The sequence below is a fragment of the Manacus candei genome, unplaced genomic scaffold (assembly GCF_025592945.1).
Source record: "Manacus candei isolate 608988 ecotype Guabito, Panama unplaced genomic scaffold, ASM2559294v1 h1tg000071l, whole genome shotgun sequence".
Taxonomy (NCBI): Eukaryota; Metazoa; Chordata; class Aves; order Passeriformes; family Pipridae; genus Manacus; species Manacus candei.
Window position 1 is genome coordinate 2,108,084 of NW_026138119.1, and position 16,979 is coordinate 2,125,062.

At 47.9% G+C, this 16,979-nt stretch overlaps 2 protein-coding genes across 4 annotated transcripts in view; one reads left to right on the forward strand and one right to left on the reverse strand.

The window, feature by feature from the left end:
• The window catches only part of DAB2IP (DAB2 interacting protein), a 196,360-nt gene extending 191,098 nt beyond the window's left edge, over window positions 1-5,262 (reverse strand). For 2 of the 3 annotated variants that reach the window (XM_051807483.1, XM_051807482.1), the window contains exons 1-2: window positions 5,104-5,260; window positions 4,263-4,359 (exon numbers count right to left, since the gene is read on the reverse strand). In XM_051807483.1, coding sequence (XP_051663443.1) covers window positions 4,263-4,359; window positions 5,104-5,259 — 253 coding nt within the window. In that variant the 5' untranslated portion in view covers window position 5,260. Of the gene's footprint in view, window positions 1-4,262; window positions 4,360-5,103 lie in introns of all 3 variants that reach the window. The other variant, XM_051807487.1, reaches the window with a different exon arrangement.
• Window positions 5,263-5,701: 439 nt separating this feature from the next.
• Window positions 5,702-16,785, forward strand: STOM (stomatin). The gene is made up of 7 exons (XM_051807559.1): window positions 5,702-6,041; window positions 9,748-9,848; window positions 10,706-10,778; window positions 11,660-11,742; window positions 13,461-13,664; window positions 14,149-14,283; window positions 15,036-16,785. Exons 1-7 carry the CDS (start codon window positions 5,717-5,719, stop codon window positions 15,228-15,230), a joined length of 1,116 nt encoding a protein of 371 aa, XP_051663519.1. The 5' UTR covers window positions 5,702-5,716; the 3' UTR covers window positions 15,231-16,785.
• Window positions 16,786-16,979: the final 194 nt, after the last annotated feature.

Below are 16,979 nucleotides of genomic sequence, written 5' to 3' on the forward strand. Positions count from 1 at the left end.
CAGTGACACACTGCAGCAGAATTTCTTCTGAGCCCGAGTTTGTGGAGCAGCAAAGTGACATTGCACTGCTGTTTCCAGGCACCTTGATGGCTCTGCCTTGTTCTGGCACGTTTGCTGGCTCTGTGTGTGTTACCTCAGGCTCTCTCTGCTTTGTCAAACACAAACGCTCTCTTTTGCCAAACCTACAGAAGCAAAGAAATCATTATATTGAAAAATCCAAAAAGAGCACTGGGCTGCCCAGATGGATCCTGGGTAAAGCAGAAGTGACAAGGGAAGGCTCTGCACACACAACCAGTATGGGAAACGGGAGAAGGGCTTCTCCTACAGACACTTATCTGGGAGCACTGGGAAATGTGGAAATTTCAAATTGCTCCATTCTTTTTTAGTTTTTTTCCCTTTTATTTTCTGTTCCCTGACATTTCCTTCTGTCTCCTGGCATTTCAGCACAAAGCCAGCAAAGCTGGTTCCTAAATCCCTCTCCCCACAGCTTCCAGCCAAAGGGGGAGAAGTGTGGTGTGGGCAGCAACACATCAGCCCAACCTGGCCCCAGGGCTGTGACAGAGACCTCAGACTGCTAAAAACTCCTGAAAACTCAGCCCTCTGCCCCTCTGAGCCATAGGAAACACTTCAGAAAGCAAGAATTATTTCCAGTGTATTCCCTGTAAGCAAATACCATCAGCAAATACAGTTTAATTAGACTTTGATTTGTATTTGTGGACCCAAATATCCCTTAACAGAATGTAGGGGAGAATTTAAGGGAGTCAGCTTTGTAGAATTTCCTAGATTTCTAAAATGCATACAGTGCTCAGAGATAGTTTGGCAGTAAAAGTATTTGCTGAAAATGTGACCAGATTTTCTTGATATTTGTCCTAATGAAAGCATTTCAGGTGAGGAAAAAAAAAAAAGCAGATTATTTTCCATACTACTTTGTTTCAAAGGTCCCCATGGGGGAGACAGACTGCTGTGCCCCTGGTTTATCCTGTTAAATACATGTACAGCAGCCACAAAAACTCAGGCTTCCCTCAGGACAAGCTTTGCTCTGAGGAGAGTTTTATATGTATTCTCTAAGTGTAAACAACATAAAAATAATGAACCTCCCAGACTCAAAGCTATTTTAAACTATGTGTCTCTTAATGTGGGAGAAATGATTCTGTTTGAAGGACCCTGATTTAAGAACATTCCTATTTTGGGATTATTATCCACATATACATGTTCCACTTCCACTGAAAACAAATAGTCCCAGGATATAAAAATAGGCAACTAAATGAAATGCAGGCTTTTCTAGCGTGGGAAATGTTTGTTGAACTTGCATTCTGGGTTTGATTACTTTGAAATGTTTAAGGAGAGACTGATTCAAAGCAGTGCTCTTCAGATTAAAGTTAAAATACACGTAGGACAGCCCTCCTGCAAATGTGTAATGGTAAGTGAAAAAGTTCTCCAGAGAATTAAAAATCCAAGGAAGTATTTAAACACACACATAGCAAGAATATAGGAGGTGTCCTGACACACTTCAAGTTAAGTTCACCCTTAAACACTCTGAGTGGCAAACAGCAATGGAAAACAATGTCAGAGTCCCTTCAAATGGATTGTAAACTGGGGAAAACCACAGTACAATAAAGGACAGTAACACAACTCGTTCCCAGACTGTCGTGTGTCATCCCTGTGGGAAGCTGGCAGCACTTCAGGAGGTCAGAAGAGCACGTGCAGAACTGAAGTTTCACACAAAATTTAGTGCAACAGACCAGCTCCAAACATAATTGGGAAGCTGAATGTTCCACATCCAGCAACGTTTTAAGAATCAAAGACAGCATCAGGAATAGCCTTTGCCATTATTCTATAACCATTAGGGACTACAATTTACTGTGCTTTAGAAAAGACTGAGGTGACAAAAATCAATGTACTTGATACATGCTTCAAACAAGGCTGACACCTAACGGCAGCTTCGCGCACTGCTGAGGGTTTGCTGCTTCCCAAAAAAAATCACATGATGGTAAAGAAATATCCTGATTGTAGAGTATTGCCCTCTGTGTCCAAGGCTGATACACCCCACACAAATCCTCCCTCTAATTACTGCCCACCAGACACATTGGAATTCAAGGAAATATTAAATAATTGCCAGGAACTTCCATATTTGAAATCAAACTGACTGCTGGAAATGATAAGGGAAATTTTTCTCTTCCTAAATCCTAGAGATTAATAAATCCATTTGCAAGTCCATTGGGTTCTTCTAGTTTCCTCCTTTAGTTATTGAACCAAAAAGTAGGAGAGAAGATGTTCCGATATTACTTTTTAGCAAAGAGGAAAAGGGAAGGGGGAAGGAGAGCTCCCGCCCCGGGAAGGGTTCCAGGAATGCCGTGTGGAGGCGCACCGGGATGGCAGCAGGTGGCAGCAGTGCCCAGAGCAGGGCAGCGTCCGTGCCCAGCGCCGCCCTGGGTCTGTCCAAGGGCCCTGGCACACGGCCAGGGAGTAAAACCCAGGGAACGCGGGCCCGTCTAAAATTAGAGAGACGCTTCCTCTTCTCTAAGCAGAAGGGCAACGGAACTGTGCATCCAGCACACCTCGTGGCGCTGGATAGCGCTGAAGGAAGGTTCCCAGCTCCACGGAGGATAAGGCTCTTAATTGCTCATTTTTCACTTTAATGAGAGGGCAGATGAATAGGTGCTTCCTCTTCCTTGCTGAAATAAGGTAAACCAGTGCTGCACATTTTTTAATGCTCAATTCATGTTAATTTTCAAAGCACTTACAGAATCAGAGAATCATTATCTTAGATTTTTCCAGTGCCAAATTTGCTGTGGGTGACAAGGATTCATCACAGCTTATCTCCTCTTTTCACAGAGCCTGTCCCTCCCATTTCCAGCACATCCTTCCTTCCTTATCCATGTTGATACACTCTATACAGTCTATTTGCCAGAAGACCCAGGTCAACCAACTCCTGGAATCCCACAAATTCTAATTTAATTAAAACATCAGGATATTTACTGCTCAGGGACAAAAATCAAATTGCATTGCAAGTTTCTTTGTGGTATTTGAGAACTGCATGGGGATGACAAATCAAGCCTACACAGAATGATTATTTATCAGTTCTCATTTGGACAGCTCAAAAGCTCTCTCCTCCTTTTACATGTTTCAAAAACTATGTTAAATGTAGACAGCAGTTTGGGACATATTAGCATTTTTGTCCATCTTTCTTATGGATGGTTTGCACAGCAGGGAAATGGAAAGAGACACAGAATCATTTAGGTTGGAAAAGACCTGTAAAACCATAGAGTTCAAATTTCAGAGAAGCATCTCAGCCCAACCACCTCAAACATTACCTTGCTGCTGCACTGCTCCTGGTCAGGCACTTGAGCAGGACGTAGAAATGCTGCTGGTGGAACCACTTTCACCCACAGTGGTTTATCCACTGCACCTATTCCATGGATAAAGACCCCCTGTGGTTGTTTTATTTCCCAAGAGTACAGGCAAACTCACAAAAGATTGTAGACACCAGGACACAAATACTGAGGAATTCCTAACATGAGAACAGTAGGTGTCAGCACTCAAATGCATTAATAGCAACTGTCCACATACATGTTGAGTGAAGAGAATGGACAAAAGGGATTTTATAAGGTCACTCAGGGATCCTGAGGCAGATTTAGTCTTTAGTTTCATAGACTGCTCATCTGGATCAGTCTGAAATCAACAGGCACAAGTGGCAGTAGGAGTTCACAGCAGCACTAGAAGGAGTGTTCATTAGGTGTCTGACTCTTTCTGGAGAAAGTATTGGTCTTTCCCTGGTGCTGCTCATATCACTGGAATGGTGTATGAACCACGACTGCAGTTAGCATTCAGTGCTCCACTCAGGGCTCAATCAATCATGCTGCTCTGGTACACAATGGACAGCAAAATTCAGGCTGCCCATTTAGGCTCTTCTAAGGAAGAGTCTGACACAGAATAAAATCAACACTGAAAATAAATGTGAGTATTTTAGCAGTCTAACACTGCTTTTGCTCATAGGCTGCAATGTGTTTTATGAAGAAGGCAGTAATTCCACACTGTCAGTACAGCAGCACAACGAGAGATATGAGTCTGCACATGTCCCTCCCTGCCTACTAATTACCAACATCCCACGGAGAAATGAAGGTTAAAGAATAGCCAGGGTTCATTTGCAGTCCCTGTAACTCACACTGATGTAGAACTCAACCTTGGAACTCTTGTGAAATGCAACAATCTTTACAGCACCTGGCAATGTAATGGTGTGTGATGATGTGCTCTGCACCCACCTTGTCTCTGTGGGATGGACTTTGTAGGGAGGCAGCAGAGATCACAACCTTGACATCTTCCAAAAGGGGTGAAAGCTCCAAAGTCTCCATCAGCATCCTGCAATATGAGGAAGAAAATCAATAAAACTTGAAACTTGAGATGAATTTTCGAAAAGCAGAGGTTTTTTTCCTGCAGAATTCCCTTCCAATTTGGACACATACTTCAGCATGATAACAGAAAGAAATATGGTGTGCATTAGCATATTATTCCTCAAATGGAGTAGTTAAAAGGTAGATTTTATTAGCTTGAAAGCTGCTCCTTATTCAGTTTTTCATGTGAGACCATACCTCACCCATTAAAAATTATTACTTTCATGGAATCACAGACTGGCCAGAGTTGGAAGGAATCTTAAAGTTTCTCTCATTCCAAACCCCCTACAAGGACACCTCCCACTATCCCAGGTTGCTCCAAGCCCTGTCCAGCCTGGCCTTGGACACTTCCAGGAATGGGGCAGCCACAGCTTCTCTGGACAACCTGTGCCAGGGACTCACCACCCTCATTTACTGTAAAAAACCTCTTCCTTATATCTAAACTAAATTGACCCTCATTTAGTTTAAACCCAATCTCCCTTATCCTGTCGCAGCAGGCCCTGCTGGGGACTTCATACGCCTCATTTAGACACTGGAAGGAGCTCCAAGGTTACCCTGGAGCCTTCTCTACTCCAGGCTGAACAACCCCAGCACTCTCAGCCTTTCCTCATGGAACAGTTGGTCCACCCGTACATTAAACCACACACGAGGTCAAGGCAGACGGAACCTCCCTTGTTGCTCCCCTCAGGAAGGGCTGCCGGGGCTCACTTACCTCAGGCGATGGCTCCCTGTCTTCCCCTCCTGTCTTCGCTGCTGCCCCTGCCCTGCCTGCTGCCCTTGGCCACCTTCCAGCCACTGCCCCCAGAGCCCAGTGCTGTGGGTGGGGGTCCTGCCATGGCCATCTCCCCATCCCCTCGGGAACCACCATCCCCTCAGGACCCCCACACATCCCCTCAGGGACTCCGTGACAGCCCCTCGGGGGTTTCTGCCATGGCTGCCCCTCCGTCCCCTCAGGAACCCCCATCCCTTCAGGATCCCCCCATCCCCTCAGGGGGTCCTGCCATGGCTGCAGCCCCATCCCCTCAGGACCCCCCACATCCCTCAGGGACCCTCCCACACCCCTTCAGGGCACCCCTGCCATGTCTGCTCATCCATCTCCTCAGGACCTCACACATCCCCTCACGGGGTCCCACCATGGCTGGCCCCCCATCCCCTCAGGGCCCCGCAACCCTTCAGGGGCCCCTCCACATCCTCTCAGTGGGTCCTACCCGCTGAGATGGCCGGCTGATGGGCCGCAGCCCCTTCCCCTCAGGACACCATGCATCCCCTCAGGACGCCACGCATCCCCTCAGAGTCTCCCGCACACCCCCTCAGGGGGTCCCAACATGGCCGCCCCTCCATCCCCTCAGGGCCCCTCCCCAGTCCCTCAGGGGCGGTGGCGCCCCCTGGCGGCGGGGCGGGGCAGGCAGCGCGCGGCCACACCCCGAGCCCTCGGGCGGGGCGGGCGCGCGGCGGCGGCGCTGAGGGAGCCGCGAGAGAGCGGCGGCGGCTCCGAGCGGAGGGCACGGCGGCGGCTCCGAGGACACGCCGAGGGGGCTCCGAGCACACGCCGAGGCGGCTCCGAGAACACGCCGAGGGGGTCCCGAGTACACGCGGCGGCCATGGCAGACAGCGAATCGGGGTTCCCGCACAAGACCCGGCGGGCGCCAGGTAACGGCTGCGGGGGGGACGGGGAGGGGGCTGTCCCCAAACGGCCCCTCAGCGGCCGCTCCGAGCGCGGGGCGCCTTCGTGTCTGTCTCTCCGATTTTGGTTTTTTTTTTTGCTCGTTTCGGTTTCAGTTACTATCCAGTGATTGTCTTATTTAGTCCTTATTTAGAAGGAAAGTTTGAAGATCCTTCGGCAGAGTTTAGCCCGCCGGCAGGAGCGAGGAGCGGCCGTGCCTTCGCCTGCCGGGCGGCCGCCGTTCCCTTCAGCCCCGGGCGCCGAGGGGTCTGACCGGCCCCAGCCCGGGATAACGGGGGTCTGAGCCCCAGCCCCCGGGTAACGGGGATTACTGAGCCCGCAGACTGGGCTAACGGGGGAATGAACCCCCAGCCGCAGTTAATAGGGGGGTCTGAGCCCCCAGCCCCGGCTCACGGAGGGTCTGATCCCCCATCCCCGGCTCACGGAGGGTCTGATCCCCCATCCCCGGCTCACGGAGACTCTGATCCCCCATCCCCGGCTCACGGAGACTCTGATCCCCCATCCCCGGCTCACGGAGACTCTGAGCCCCCAGCCCCGGCTCACGGAGGGTCTGAGCCCCCATTCCCGGCTAACGGGAGGCCCAGCCCGCTGACCCCCCCCCGCCTAACGGGGTGTGATACCCGCAGGTGTTGATTCCCGGCAGTTTTGTCGCCTCTCGATCCCACAAACCGCCCCCGGGGAGGTGTCGGAGCATCACCCCGGTGGCGCAGCTCGGGGTTTTTGTGATTTCCTTTCCCGTGCGGTAACTCGGATCACCGAGGGGAAGGCTACGCAGGTAGTGACGAGCAGGGTCACCACGAGTAACCCCCGGGGCGCTGCCCCAGTAAATGAGAACGGGCAGAGTTTGGGGACTGGCTGCTGACAGCACCGGTGCTGCTCACTGCAGCAGAACGTTCTATAGATGCGCCAGGAGGGACTGGGAGAAGTCAGTTATTATTTCCTCAGATGGGGCAGTGAAGTTGTAGTTAATTTTTAGTTCTTGGTGTCGTTATTGAAGTGGGTTTGGGCCTTGCAGTCAGTGGGTGTGAGTGGAACCCAGGTCAGGGGGGTTTGGAGATGATGCACTGAAATCACAGAACTGACTCCAGTTTCAGTCACTGGAAGCTGGACTGTTTTCCTGTTACTTCCATTGTTCAGGCAGTGGAAAAGTCATGATTTATTTTACAGTTTTCTCATTTGCAACCGGAGAAGGAAATATAAGATGGCTTTGTATAGGAAGCCTTTGGCTGGGTAATCTGAGTTGTTGTATAAATAACTGTAGACCTGTTAGGGCCTTGTGCCTAATGGCACATGTTAGTGCTGGTATCCTGGGAGAGGATCTGCATTTCATGCTATAACTATTTTAGTTATTAACACCTCTCCGTGGACACTGGTGCCAACCTCGTCTCGGACACTCCAAGCCTTTCCCAAACATGCTGCTGAGGTGGTTTCTCCTGCAGCTCCTGTGTGATCACACTAAAGTACAGAGCAAATGGCATTAGATGTAGTTTTGGTTATTAGATGTTGTGATTTTGGCTGTTTCCTGTGCGAAAGGCTCTGAGAAGCATCTGTGAAGACCTTTAGGTCTCATTGAAAGCAGCATTTTGGTTTGGAATTGTTTTTTATATTCTTTCTCCTTGTGGTTTATCTCTTAAAGAGGTTGTTCAATAATTTTTGCTTTTTATTGGTTGCCTTGGTTTGCACACCACAGCAGGCTATAAATCCGAGCTGTGGGCTTCCCAGCATCTTAACTCAGGAAGAAATTCCAGTGGCATGGTTGGAGGTGCTGTCAGCCAACACTTAGTGTGGGGTAAAATGTATGTTTGCAGCATGTGGGGTGGGCAGGGATAGACATGACCTGCAAGAGGTGCAGTGTTACCCCTGCACCACCTCTGTCAGTGCCATTGCCCTGCTTTGCACTGGCTGCTCTCAGGATCCAGGGGCAATGAGGAATCGGGCAGGAATTGCCTACTTATGAAGTTTTCCAAGTCCCATGGGCGGGATGGTTCAATAACAGCAATAAGGAAGCTCATTCCACAGATGCCAAACATGTTTCTTGTATTTCATATGGTTTCCCACAAGACAGCTTGTATTGTGAAATACAGCCCATCATGGCACACTGGTGCCATATAAAGTTTATTCAGTCTGTAAATTTTACATTACTCAAGGTGTGACTTGTACCTTCATGTTCAATAGGGAAGCCAATGGATAATTTTTTTTTCCATGCTATAGTTCTGTAGAGCAAGTGGATGGTTGGTGACCAAGACTTGATGTTAAACTGGAGAGAACTAAAGAACTCAGCTCCTTTAGGTTTATAAAAGTTGTTAAGTAAAAGGTTGGATTCCATAATCTTGGAGTTCTTTTCCAACCTTGATGATCCTAAAAGAGAAAGGGAGACTATTCCTCCTGCCCAGTGGACTGTGAATACTTGTTATGGCTTTAGGCTGACTTAATACCTTGTTGCCAAATGAAAGGTGATGTTCCCTTCACTAAGGAGTTTACAGATGTTGCTTAATGCTTACAGCTGCTCAAAAGGGATCTGGGTGGGTAATGCATTCCCTGGAAATTCCTGCTGTAATCTGGTGTTTGCACTGTGTAACAATAAACCCTCAGGGTACCTTTAGGTGCCTTTAAAATGATCTGACACGTGCTTGAGGGTTACTGTGCTGGTGTGTGACAGAAGACAACTCAGTATATAATTCCAGGCAGAGGTAAACAAAAACGTCTAGATTCTTTATTTCAGTTTCTTTCTAAGCAAGCTACTGAATGCAGTGCAGTAGATAACAAGACTGCAATGGTTTTCTAAGCTCTGTGGTGCCTCCTGGCACTTTGTACTTTGGTGAGGAGGATGAAATTCAGTGTCTGCACAGTAGGAACGTGGTGGTGGCGAGTGCTCCGTTTCCTCCTGGGATATCCCTGCCTGGCAGAGGGCTCCTGGCAGCCCCTTGGGAGTCTTGGCTGGCAAGATAAGAAACTTCCTGTACCCTGGGAGTGCCTCCAGCGTGTCCCTGTCTTATCAGGGGGCAGTGCTGGGTTTAGCTGTGCAGCTCCTGAACCCACCAGCTCGTTATTTGACTCCAGAGATCCCTCAGCTGGTGTCTCTCGTGACAGAGAACTCTTGCACGAGGAGTCTCTGGCCAGGACATTCTTCCCAGAGACTTCCTTTCACATCCTGTTAATGTTACACTGCTCTTACCCCACCCACAGGATACCCCAGGGGAGAGGGGGGGTTTCTCAGCCCCCTGTGACAGCAGACTCTGAGTGTGCCGGCACTGGGCAGGCTCTGGGGGACTTCATTTCACTCCCAAGTGAGTGTTCCTCTGATTTCTTAGACAACAAAAGAACAGGATTTCCACTGCTGCCTGTTGGGCACTTCACTAGAAAAAGCTGGGGAAGAGGGAGGCATTTGAGAGCTGTCACTGAAATATTGGCATCCTTAATTCTGCATAAATGCTACTTGGACCACCTCCTGCCCTCAGCTGTCTTGCACAACTTCTAGAGACTAGTGAAAATGAAAGCAAAATTTGGCTTTTAATTTGACTTCTCATCTAAGCAGAATGCACTTGGCCAGAGGAGTAGTGCTAATAGTGGCTTATTTCAAGGAATATTCAACATAAATATCCAATTTATGCACTTTCTTTCACAGGCACTCTTGGTTTTAACAATCTGACCATTTCTGCTCTTTTCCTGCAGAGGATAGCGATGGCCTTGGTCTGTGTGGATGGATCCTGGTGATCACCTCGCTGGTTTTCACTGTTCTTACATTTCCCATATCCATCTGGATGTGCATAAAGGTAAAATTGTTCACTGCTAAGTTGGATTAAAGCTTTAAGCAATGCAGAGTGGTAATTATTGTTCTCAGTTTGAGTTACTTGTTTTCAACACAAATTAATCCCACTCTGCTCTTTCTTGAACTGTAGCAGGCAGTGTGTAGCAGACCCAGCTCTTCAGTGCATTCATCTTCACACCAAAAATAAAAGTGCTGTTACAATATTTTGTCAAAATGATTCCTGCACTGACCTCTTTACCACATCTGCCCAGTTGTCATTAGCACATGAGCTAATCTGGGAGATCAGAATAATTGCAAGAACCCATAATTACTCTTGGAGGACTGATACTTTGATTTTTACCTTTTTTAAGGAGATATGCATATGTCTAAGTATGAAGTGTGGAATTATAAATATCTCAGTCTGTACATAGCTGTGGCTGTGTGTGAGACATCTGAAGACACTGTGTCATCTGTGATCACTTTGAGCTTGATGTTTCCAGTTCCCAGGCAGGAGGAGTTATTTCCTCCTGGTTTGGCTGATGTACAGCATCAGAATTGGAGCTGGAAAAATCCCTGCTGGGTCACAAATACTGCCCTTTGTTGTGTCGTTGCCAGGCTATTCCTGATGGCAGCTGCTGTGCCTGGACCTGCTCAGGTGACATCCTGTTGATAGATAGTCTGAAGAGGATTTCTTGTGGAATATTGTCCTGATTTTTCCTTTTGCTCTTTGACAATAAAGTTTAGGCTCAAATTCTCGAGAGCAGCCAGCTGAGAAATGTGTTAAATATGAGTCTCAAGATTGTCTTAGACTGGTGTGTGATAGTTTGGAATCCATCATGTGGCTTCTGCAAACCCTGGCATGACATCCCCAATGTGTTGCAGATCATAAAGGAATACGAGCGAGCCATCATATTCCGGCTGGGACGCATCCTAAAGGGGGGAGCAAAGGGACCAGGTATGTCCTGGGGGCAACTGCTCTGAGTTAGTCACTGGCAAAGCAAAGCTCTGGAGAGGCATTGCAGTAGCTGGTGAATGGATTTCTCAAGAATTCTGTGACTTCCAGTAAGAGGATGTGTTACAACAGCAATTGGACTCGTGGGTCCCTTCCCGCTCCGAGTGTTCTGTGATTCATCCTTTATATGCAGAAGGCAGCAAACTAATTATCTGTGAGCCTTGGTAATGTGTGGTGTGCAGGTGGAGTCAAAGGCACTGAATAGAAAGAGAGGAGTAAGGGCATCAAATGTATTTGACAAAAGAAGTTTGATCTATCAGTTAAACCCCAGTTGGTCTGAGAGCCTTGATGCCCTTCAAAACTGACAGAAGCCATTAAAGTATTTGATGGCTTTGAAAAGTTGCCTCTGTGTATTAGGAACTCTGGGACCTGCAAGAATGTTGCTTTCAGCTGTTGCTCTTGCTGCCCAGAGTGACAGAAAGGGGCAAGAGCTTCTTCCTTTATTTCACCCAGGTTTTGCAATATTCCACATTTCAGTGATCAGTGAACAAAAGGAGGCTGATACTTTCTGCTTGCCAGAATTAAGCCCCACAAGTAACTCTGTGGGGGGAGCATTTTTAAAAGTAGCTGTCAACAGTTTTGGGGTCTTTTTCCCAAATGTTAAAAATCTCTAAATAAGTGATACCTGGATAACCTGAAGTTTCTCCACATGTGTTTTTGAAAGCCTTACCCTGCTTTGGAAGCCACGACAAGTATTGTGCTGCTGAGCTCCCCACAAAGAGCTGTGCAGCCTCAGTGCTTGGATTTCAGCTTATTTCAGTAGCAAGTTTCCTCCACTTTAATGACCCAATTTCACATCTTCTTGAATGGATTTTTTGGTACAGGTTTGTTTTTTGTCCTGCCCTGCACAGACAGCTTCATCAAGGTTGATATGAGAACCATCTCTTTCGATATTCCTCCCCAGGAGGTGAGTTTGTGTCTGATAAAGCACTGGCAGAATTTTGTGCACTCTCTTTTTCCTTGTCCCCTCTCAAGATTGGGTAACATGTAGTTTAAACAGAGATTTGTTGTGCAGCTGCAATGTGTTGTGAAGAAGACACATATCCTTTGGAAATGTCATCCAGTAGGAGAAGGGCACTGAAGGAAAACAAGTGCTGCTGCCCTCTGAGGACCAAATGAGATAATTTAATATGCCTGAGAGCTGGGAGGGAGGGCTCTGGAGCAAGGGCTGCTGGGCTTCATACAACATTCCCTAATTGCTTCTGTGAAATCTGGAAGGTTTCCAGATGCAGCAGTGATGTGTCCTGTGCCAATTTATCTAGGTGTATGAACCAGCTAAAATATTGGGGTGAAACTGGTACATACATCAAATGCTATTTATAGCAACTGGAAGGAATGAGGGGTCAGCTCCCTTTGGGGCTTCTGTGCCCTGCCCTGCACAGGAACCACACCTCATGGCATCTGATGCCTTTCAGCTTGAAGGTGCAAAAGAACAAAAAAAATTACTTTAATTTCTAGTCTGTTTTTCCTTCGACCTCTTCACTGTGCAGCAGAGTGTGGCAGAGCATTAACCCAGCTGAGCTCAGGCTGCCAACTCCAGGGGTAACAGAGGAATAGGAACCAACTGGCCCTCTAAGCAATGAGTTAGTGAACAATTGTATCTCGATGGCTACAACTGTATCCCTCATGTATCTGGTGTGGTTTTCAAGCAGAGATGGTTGATGCAGCCTGTCTGGGGCATCTGTTTCCTGTCAGATTTGCTCCTTGGCTTGTTGCACATTGTTAGTTGTGGATTGAGACAAATGGCAGCTGTCCTGGTGCACTCTGAAGGGTAATTGGGAGAAACCTAATCACTGGCAGGCAGAATGTGCCTGCAGCTGCTGATGTGCCATTAGTGAAGCCATCAGTAATCCAGTTTTCTTGATTAAATTATGCTTATGGATTTAGGTTTGTGTTCTGTAGGTAGAGGCACATTTTTATGTGTTCAGCATGATTTCTGTGTGTGATGCTCATTCTTTAGCTTGTGCTGTTATGGAAAGCCTGCTGAAAGAGGTGGTTTGGGAAGGGGCAAACCCAATTCTGTACTTCAGTGAAAGCTTCCAGTCTTCTCTGGCTTAGCTCTGGGATGGCTCTGGTTCCCTGAATTCCCTGTGCACAGACCCCCTTCTGCACTAAATGTCTCAGTTTGCACCTCAGCCCACCCTCCCTGTGGCCAGGCTGCCTCTCACACAGCTCTGCTTAAACCTTCCCAAAATGCAGCACAGGGACCTACCTGGGGATGATCCATTGCCAGGTCCAGAGTCCCAGGTTAGACCTTCCCAGGTGAAGTTGTGTTTCAGGGTAAAGAATTTCTGCCTTTTTTGCCTTTTCCTGTCCTGGTATGACTGTGAATTCAAAGAAGTGAGATAAAAATAACATTATGGCAAAGCTAATGGAATGTATTGTTCACTGAGAAGTGTTCTAATCCCATATTTAGTCTCAGCTTTACAGAGCTGTACTGGAAGGTTCATGAGCACTGGGACACGTTCACATGCAGCAAATGTGCACAAGGACTTTTGTTTTCAAGACAGTGGAAAAACTAATTTACTCTGGAAAAACCAGGAGTTGGTAAAACAAATAGGTAATGATCCTAATCATTAACCTTGCATTTATTGAGTATTCTCTGCTCTCCCCACTGCTCTGCAGATCCTGACCAAGGACTCGGTGACGGTGAACGTGGACGGGGTGGTTTATTACCGGGTCCAGAACGCCACCCTGGCCGTGGCAAACATCACCAACGCCGACTCTGCCACCCGCCTGCTGGCACAGACCACCCTGAGGAACGTCCTGGGCACCAAGAACCTGTCTGAGATCCTCTCTGACCGGGAGGAGATTGCACAGTGCATGCAGGTACGAGCTGTGGGGATCCATCAAACGGCTGCATGAGCAGCAATCCCAGGGAGAACCTACAGGAGAGCATTTATTGTACCTCTAAGTGATAAACCAAGGTGTGGTTTGGAGCTTTAGGCAAAGCCCTGTTCAAGATCTCTTGGGATGACACTCTCTAAAGTAAAAATGAGGGACTAAAGCAGTAATGGACCAGTGGGAATGAGGGATACAGGACAGGAGGCCTTCCCTGGATCGTTGTGTCAGTTCTTGCTGTTGATGGAAATTATACCACAGAATTCCTTCAATACATTAATCAAGCTCTGGGCGTTTTTGTGAGCTTCCAACAGTTATGCTCTTATAATTATCAAATCATAATACAAGTACTAAAGCCCTTAAAGCCCAAGAATTCTGAGATAACTCATTTGGTTTAATTGGTCATTCTTCACATCTAGGCATTAGTTTGAGTCGGGTGTGTGGCTTAACTTACCTGTCCTGCCTTCTGCAGTCCACGCTTGATGAGGCCACAGATGATTGGGGCATTAAGGTGGAGCGTGTGGAGATCAAGGATGTGAAGCTGCCTGTGCAGCTGCAGAGGGCCATGGCTGCTGAGGCAGAGGCTGCCCGGGAGGCCAGAGCCAAGGTAAGGACACCAGCAGGGAGGTGGCCTTGGTTGGGTTTGGTTTTTACTTCGTGAGTAACTCCATGTGGTGATGTGGAGGATGAAGGTGCTCAGCCAGATTGTGTTAAATATTAATTTTGATGCTTAATTACTTCATAACTTCTTAATTATTATTTATTCTGCTGTTTAAAAGAATACTGTGCCCTTGCAGTAGGACTCTGTAGGAGACTGTGCACTTGCCTGTGCTGACACACACCAGTACCTTCCCTGTTAAAACAGGGCCATCTCCAACCCAGCTGTCCTTGACAAATACTCAGAAAATGTTTATATCCCAATGCAGAAAGGCCACAATTCTGTCCCTGATGAACTGAGAACTTAAAAAAAGGAGGGAATAGAAAGGTATTTCCCCAGTAATAAGCACTCAATTCCTTCTCGCCCTTGTAGACACAAAAAAATACAGCTTTAAGGAGAAAGTATTCTCAGCTGTCCAGGGGGAGTGCTGCTGCTCTTGAGAGGCAGTGCTGAAAGCAGCACAAAGGGTTTTGAAGGCAGAACAAATACTCCTGTGGCATTCTCCAGACCTGTGCTCAAAGACCCAGTTTTTGTGATCTGGCATTCTCGGGGTGGGAGGAAACCAGGAGTAAGGAGGAAACCAGGAGTAAGGGCCTGGAGAGCAAACAGGAGCCTGGTGAAACACCCCCCCAGGGCAGGCCTGTGGCAGAGTGCTGGGCATGGCTCTGGTCCCACTGAGGGCTGTGCTGTGCCCCTGCCAGGTGATCGCGGCCGAGGGGGAGATGAACGCGTCCCGCGCCCTCAAGGAGGCCTCCATCGTGATCACCGAGTCCCCTGCGGCGCTGCAGCTGCGCTACCTGCAGACCCTGACCACCATCGCCGCCGAGAAGAACTCCACCATCGTCTTCCCCCTGCCCATCAACATCCTGCAGGGCCTCCTGCGCCTCAAGGAGTAGGTGGGGTGGGAGCACCTTTGCAGCACTGCCTTCCTGGGCGGTGCAGCTCCCGGCAGTGTTGGCAAAGTGGGTTTGCTGAGGAACCCCTTTTGTTTTACTAAGTGTTATAAAACTTGTGTGTAGTGTTTGTGGATATGGACAATTACAATTATTTGAAGTTGAAAGCCTCTCAGAAGGAGTACAAGCAGGTTGTGATCTTAAATAAGCTTTATCCAAACCGTCCTGGACGGGGCACCTGTAACCCAAAACCTCCCCTTTTCGAATAGTGTAGAAAAGGAGTTGTGGTAGAGATGATCCAACATTTGGAAAGAGAATTATTCCCTGCAAGGGAAGTGGAACAGCCCTGACTGTATTCTCCTGGAGTGTAGCTGTAGGTGATGGAGTCAGCAGATTGGTTCTCTGCCTTACACAAGGAAAAGATGCAGGAGTGAGAATACTGTCCTGGGGACTTGTGAAAATCAGGCTCCTGCTCTCTAATCCAGTCCCCATTCATGAGAAATAGTTGCTGGTGGAACTTTCCATCTGTTCTGCCCCCCAGGAATGGCACAAACATGCCGTGGTTATGGATTCAACGTGCTTGTGGTCACTGCTGGGCTGGTGTTGTTACAGGGCTGTGTCTGTGTAGGGTTGCGCTGCTTTAAAGCACTGAAAAGGGTCTGCTTTTATCTGTTTCTCTTAAAAAGAGTTTTTAAAAGCCAAAGTACTGCGTTTTATCCAGGTCTAAAGCCTTCTTTCTGTAGAAGTCAGATGTCTGTAACTGGTGGGGCAGGGTAGTGTTTAACAGAGATGCTGCACTGTTGATACACCCGTTGGAACACGGGGGTTTTACCTGGTGGTGCTGCTCTGTGCACACCTGGAGGGGTTGTTGTGTCACTAAGGGCTTACACTTCACCCCAAAGCAGGTGAGCCTCAGCTCACACAACCCTGGCTGGCTGTTAAACTTCATGTTTTGTACCTCTCCAGTAGATGTAATTACAGACTGAAATGAGGAGAATTGGAGTCTGCAGGGGGGGAGGCTCTTCAGGCTGCCACCAGCACTGAGTCTGGCACCTTGAACTTCTGGGAGGTGACAACGAGACCAAAAAGCCAAGATCAGTGCTGTAAGTGCCCTTCTCACACTGGGCAGCATAAACCTCACAGCTTGGGGTTTATCCCCTTTCTGCTACGCTCAGTTCTGTGTTTACAGGTGTTTTAGTACAGGCAGGGCCTGTTCAGCTGTGCCTTTGTCCCTGACAGCAGATGCCCAAGTGCTGGTGCTTTCCTGCCTGTTTGCTGTAAAGCTTTCCTTTTCCTCTGCAGCACCAAAGCAATACACTCCTCTGTCAGTGCAGCAGTTCATGTAAGCTGAGCTTAACTTTGGGTGGGAGGGGGGAGAATCAGTTACCAAAGCTGGGCTGATCAGCACTGCTGTGCTCAGAGGGGGTCCTTTGGGAACACGGGGACTCTGTAACTCCTGCTGGTGCTGCCGCAGGTGAATTGTTGCCCCTGTGAATTGTTGTTGACACCATGAGATGCTTTTTGCTCTCCTCTGAATAAAAGATGTGCTGTTTACTAATGAGTGACTGTCTGTAAGAGTTGAACACTGTTCATTTATCGGGGTCTTAAATGGTCATAATTCTGGTGAGGGGAAAGAAAACAGTCCCAAACCTCCAAAAATAATTGCTTTAGTGAGAAGTCCATGTGCAAAAGATGGCACAAAGAAGGTTTTGGGTTCTAAGGTGTGTTCCTTTCGAGGAGGTTCAAAGGTGG

Coding starts and splice junctions, on each gene's coding strand:
- STOM (XM_051807559.1), top strand. CDS start 5,717: ATGGCCGCCCCTCCATCCCCTCAGGGCCCCTCCCCAGTCCCTCAGGGG. Junction 10,779..11,659: donor GGGGGGAGCAAAGGGACCAG/GTATGTCCTGGG, acceptor TTTTTGGTACAG/GTTTGTTTTTTGTCCTGCCC. Junction 11,743..13,460: donor TCGATATTCCTCCCCAGGAG/GTGAGTTTGTGT, acceptor ACTGCTCTGCAG/ATCCTGACCAAGGACTCGGT.